The sequence below is a fragment of the Glycine soja genome, chromosome 3, assembly GCF_004193775.1.
Source record: "Glycine soja cultivar W05 chromosome 3, ASM419377v2, whole genome shotgun sequence".
NCBI lineage: Eukaryota > Viridiplantae > Streptophyta > Magnoliopsida > Fabales > Fabaceae > Glycine > Glycine soja.
In genome coordinates, this window is record NC_041004.1 from 4,734,712 (window position 1) to 4,740,725 (window position 6,014).

The 6,014-nt window shown below is 32.1% G+C and overlaps 1 protein-coding gene across 1 annotated transcript; it reads right to left on the minus strand.

Annotated features, from left to right (window-relative positions):
* Positions 1 to 639: 639 nt before the first annotated feature.
* On the minus strand, positions 640 to 5,640 carry LOC114405982 (TATA-box-binding protein). The gene is made up of 10 exons (XM_028368517.1): positions 5,371 to 5,640; positions 4,969 to 5,084; positions 4,141 to 4,228; positions 3,748 to 3,819; positions 3,059 to 3,109; positions 2,720 to 2,764; positions 2,470 to 2,562; positions 1,812 to 1,913; positions 1,652 to 1,725; positions 640 to 1,043 (listed from the first exon to the last, which is right to left on the minus strand). Coding segments are annotated over exons 2-10 (603 nt in total). The 5' UTR covers positions 5,046 to 5,084; positions 5,371 to 5,640; the 3' UTR covers positions 640 to 1,042.
* Between the last annotated feature and the right edge of the window lie 374 nt (positions 5,641 to 6,014).

The following is a 6,014-nucleotide window of genomic DNA, read 5'->3' on the forward strand; positions in this document are numbered from 1 at the left end:
TTATGTGATTTTTATAATTGATCTCAAATGAAATTGCTAGTACCACAAGATAATCTTAGATATGATTTATTATATTTATTTTATGTTATATATGATTTTTATAATTACGCTAACTCAACAAAATAAGAAATAAGATATCCTTATCATATCTTATTGGCAAAAAAATAGATTATCTTATCCTATTTTACTTTATTCTATCATATGATATCTTATTTTATTCTATCTTATTCTATCATATCCTCACCTGATCCTAAGAATGAATAACAAAACTCAATATGATTTTTTTTTATACAACTCAAATACTTCTTAAAATTACTTCAAATAATAATCATTTTAGGCTAAAATCAATTCGTCAAATGAAATCATTTAAGATAAAACTCAAAACACACTCAGGCTATGTTTAGAAACTTGAATGTGTATTGATTGGTTGTTTAAAGTGTAGTTAAAATGTAGTGAGAATTAGATTCAATTGTTTAGACGGTAAAAGAATAGACATGGTAGTAACAAAATCATTGATTTTTTAATCAACAACTTTAAATTCCCTTTATTCACTGAAGTCTGAAGTACTACACCTCAGTTTAGAACCAAAGGTCCAAAATACTCATTAAGTAGTTCCATCTATCAATGTAAACCAAATTCTAAAGACTTACAAATTTAGCAGCTCAAATTTTCGATTTGTTGATCAAGATATTCAATACTCAGTAGTCAGATCACACTACGCTCAATTGATAGTAGATGCTATCAAAACAGTTTCAAACTACTGTCAGGGACAGACTCAATGTGCTACTTTTCCATTTAGCTCTCAACTTTTTTTCCCTCATATTCTGACTCAGAATCCTCTTTTTTCTTAAAAAAAAATGTCAATTCAATAGAACAATGTCTGCCACTTTACTACATCATGACCAATCAAAAAATTAAGACAAGGCAACACAGGCTGTCTTTAATTTATATATCAATTTAGATTATCTCCTTTGTCTTAATATTTACAGTTCCACGAACTTCTCTGCCAGACCACTGCTCCTGCTCTTTCTTGAAACAGCAATCTGCCATAATTCATATCAAAATATTGAATGTACTGTTTGATACCCAGAAACAGTGCTAATCACATGAAAAAGTTCAAAAGTAACAAAAATTCAATTCATTTTATGAACACACATCAGGTGTAACATCAACACTTGTACAAAAATAACAAACTAGAAAAGTATCTGCATTGTGAAGTCCAGGATCTAAATATAACAAACGGGCATTAACCGGCTGATTCACTCGAATCATAAGGTAATGGATTCCATATATTCAATCGTTCACGCATTCATTAATTGATATCACTGGATGAAAACACGATAATTCAAATCTTCGATGTGTATTTTAAGTCTCATTTACTAAGATAAATCCACGAATGCATTAAATCCATGAAAAAACAGTCCATATGGCTGACTGACTACATGAATCCGTTAAATCCATAATGACCAAAGGAAATTAAACTTGGGTTCCAAAAGAAATTGAAAAAAACTCTCAGCTCTAGCCTTTCTCTTTAGCTCGTCTGATTTTGATTTGATGTATTTATAATTCTGATGGGTAAACAAAATCGTTGAAGTTACATCTGTATTTACTATGTACTGAAAAAGTTAAATATGTAAAGACAAATTCATACCATTGTTGGTTTTTCCTGAACTCCGTAAGCACAGGATATATGTTTTCAAAGGCAGTGTAAGTCTCATCTCTCACCTGAAAATGGAATTGAAAACAGATAAATTCAGTGAACAAAAAAAATGGAGGGAAATTACAAGGGGAAATATAAGCAAAATTTTTACCTTGGCTCCTGTTAGAACAATTTTTCCAGAGACAAATATAAGCAAGACTATTTTAGGTTGCTTCATACGGTAGATTAGTCCTGGAAACAGCTCTGGTTCATACTATACCACCACAAAGGCACAAACAAGCAAGTATCAGCAAATATCCATTTTCCTCTACTTCTAGACTTTAGACAAAGCACATGCATAGACATATGGCCCTTTCCATAACTTATACTTTCTTTATCACAAATGCGAAGTGATTTATAATACTATTAGTCAAGTTTAACCATTTCACTCCACTTAAATTTTTAAAAGTCTAAAAACCTCCCCATCCTATAAGTATCTACAATGCTGGGCAATGCATTAAAACAGCTTTGTTGATCTTTGGTAGCCATGGAAATTAATTATGGCTTTTTCTTCTGTAATTCAGTATCAGTCAAAGTAATGTTTTTCATACTTTGCAGCAACTATATAGTGCTTTAAACAAAATTAATGATTCCAGAGGTTATTTCATATCTAGTATATAATTAAAAAAAAAAAAAAAACCCTTAAAAGTGACCATTAAACATCAAGATAGCCAAACATTGATTGTGAAAGCAAAAAAAAATTTAATGTAAAAATCACCAGTAACCAATCCAACCCTATGAATTATTTTCCCAAAAAATAACTAACTTACACTTGAGAAAGCACCATGGGAATATGCAAGACCCTCCAGCCGTATGGGGAACTTGACATCACAAGAGCCGACAATGTTCTGAATTTTGAAATCCTAAAGCATAATACCCAAAGAACCAATTAGTAATCAAACACTACATAATTATAGTGAGAAAAGAATGACCAAAATGGATTAAAGGGGAAAAATAGAAAATTTTAAAAATAGCACTTTTCAATAATTTCAGCAAAGATTATAAGAGCAGAAGCAGTACCTTAAATTTGGCAGGGAAGCCAAGCTTTTGGATAATACGAGCATACTGAAAGGGGAAAAATAGAAAATTTAAAAATAATGTAAACTTTTCAGAATGAACTCCACAACACTAACTGAAGAAATAATTTGAGGATCAATCTTAAACACATGTAAACAGTTAAAACCATTCGGCCTCCTTCAATGATTTAAGAGCTCTACACCAAAAACAGGAATAACAGTTTCAAAACCAAGCTACAACAAATGGTTTAGTTCTCCAGGGCCTCCATTTGAGAAAAACCATTAATATGAACAGGATGGTGGAGAAATAAAAAAAAAAACAAAAACAAAGAACAGTACAAACCTTCCTTGCTGCCAATTTAGATTGTTGTTCACTCTTAGCTCCAGTACAAACCTAGTCAATAGTCATAAAAAATTAAATTTAAAGTTCACGAGAGAAACCATTACAAGAAGGGTACCAAATAAGAGCCATTACAGAAAGCGGAAGAGACAAATTTCAACTTTTTGCAACCATGGTTGGCAAACTATGAATCACAGACCAGAAGGCCTATAATCTAAATCACGAATTGAAATGTATAGTAAATTGCAAGAATTGTGCACAATTATTAAAACAAGAGAAAATATATGGTTTTCTGCTAAATAAAACTGTAAAAATAAATTTAGAAATAGAATATCTTCCTTATTTCCATTTTACATAAATTAATGATTCTCTCATCATGCTATATAGAACCAGTTGATTCAAGGAATTCTGACAAGTGACAACCATGTTTGCAACCTCATTACTAGCACCTTCAATGACATACTAAGGGCAAAGGCAAGCCTGAATTTTACAGAGTTTCTAAATAACACCAGTTTGACCATTGATTTGATAAACATAGTTAATTAAAATATAACCAATACCAAAAAGAATTCAACAAGAGAACCACACAACCATAAATTAACATAGAACTAATTTGAGGACAGCATTAAAAATAACAAAATGCACTACTATCATCTAAAAGATAGACATAGCAGTGCAGCAAAGGATCATACCATCTTGCCAGAAGCAAAAATTAGAGCAGTTGTTTTGGGATCTCTTATCCTCATAATGACAGCAGCAAAACGCTGCAAACAAACACATCACAAACATCAGTGCAGTATACCACCAACCAATTAGAACTGGCGTGTATAATACATTTGCTAATTAATGATTCTGAATAGCAAGCAGAAGATATCACGTGGGATATAAATATAAAATAGTCTTGGATTAACCACACTTCTCTGGTCCAGAAAGGAACAGAAAACAATCCAGAAAGCAGGATAGGTGACTGCACAACCACCAGTTAATCTTTATTGTAATTCAGATGCAAAAGCAGAAAAAGAAACATGTAAACATGTGCAGATAGCATATTTCAGTGAAAATCACTACAAGCAAATGATACTTGCCTTAGGATTGTACTCTGCATTACGAGCTTGAAGTGCAATTGTTTTGAGGTCCAACTTACAGTCCAAATTGACTGTGGACACAATATTTCTGACGGTACAAACAGCTTGATTATTAGATTACTCCACATAAATAGAGAAAAAAATTATCATGTATGCTAATGAAAATAGAAGCAAATTATTTCCATAATCCAGAGTAAATTGTAAACAAAAACAAAATTAATAAATAATCCAGAGAAAATTGAAGCAAAATCCTTAGCATTCCAATGTGAATAGAAGCAAAATTATTATACATTCAAAAATAAATAAAAGCAAATGTTATCAATCAAATACAACAAATGGTAGAGAGTAGATCACAACATAAACAGCCACCTCTTAAAAGTTAAAACTCAATTAGGAAATTCCTATAGTGGCATAGCAGGACGCAGTGGGATCACTAACGCTAAAATAGTGGATGCAGTCTAAAATCTTCCAAATTTGTAATGCACAGTCATGATTGATAATTGAAAGCGTACATAAAAAAATAAAAGAAATGTAAAGTATTCATAAATATTCAAAAATAGCACTCAACAAGTCTGTTAAAGTGTCAAATAGACAAAAGTCGCAAAACTTAAGGGAGCAAAATTCCTACACAATTGAGAACTTGCAATAGTGTGATCTGTGGATAGGCTCTACAAGCATAACGGTTGAATTAGTTAGATACTTATCACTAACAAATTATCAAAAAGGGTAACCCCACAACTTAAGATTCAACCATCTGAAGCTTGCAATTGAAATTGAAGCCAATCAAAAGAGAAAGTGTAATTTGTTCATCAAAAATCAGATACTCACTGAAGGGTAGGCACGATCCCAGAAGGATGCTTCTGTAGATCCACTGGTTGGCTCCCTTCCAATCCTTGGTCAGCCATCAAACCCTAATTTTTTTTATCAACCCAAAAATCACAGAGCTGCCCACCAAGAAAAAAAAAAAAAACCCACCATGTTCAACACCAATCAGTACCAATAACAAAAAAAAAATCAACTTCGCTTCTCTTTTTCTCAACTCAAAACACAAAAAGATAAAACCTTTAAAACATAAACAAAAAAACACCCCAGATCTCGAAAGTCAAAAAACCCCCCCAAAAAAAACATTTTTCTTTATGAATTTCACCCAATGAAACGAAACCCTCTTATTTCTTTAAAAATTTTGTTTAAGAAAACAAGAATTGGGGGGTTTGGGGTGTGAAATCAGACCTCGGAGAGAGGGACTAGGGTTTGGAACTGCGCGCGAATTGAATCGGATAGGGAAAAAGAGTAAGAGAGAGAGAGAGCGGGAAGGATTCGAAAGAAGGGTTCTTTTATATGAGAAGACAGGATTTGGGATTTGTGGGTATGTTGTTGTGAATTTTGTGAGGGGTTTTGATTTGAAGAGAGAGAGAGTGTGAGTTTTTGTATGTCCGAAGAATGCGAAGAAGAGAGAGAAAGAGAGGTATTTGTGTTGTGTGTGTGGAAAGATTTGAAGGTAATAGCGAAAGGGTTGATACTTGCCACCTCTTATTTATAAGCGTGTGGGAGAGGAATACCTGGTTCATGCATGGCCCAATAGGGGACTTACACGTGAGTGTGTGTTGGTTGACTTGACTGGCCTTTCTGGAAATTAGAAATAGAATGAACCATGGGGTGTTTTTTTTCATCCTATTTTTTAATTATTATTAGTGCAATCTATGGTTTTTTCTTTATTTTATTATGACTTATTTTATATAAATAAAAATATTTTAAAAATAGATAAAATAATTTTAAATATAAACAAAAGTAGCATAATAGCCCTTATCTTGTTTGGGTGTTAAGGTTATAATTAATAGATTTTATATATTATTATATATTTTATTATATTTTTA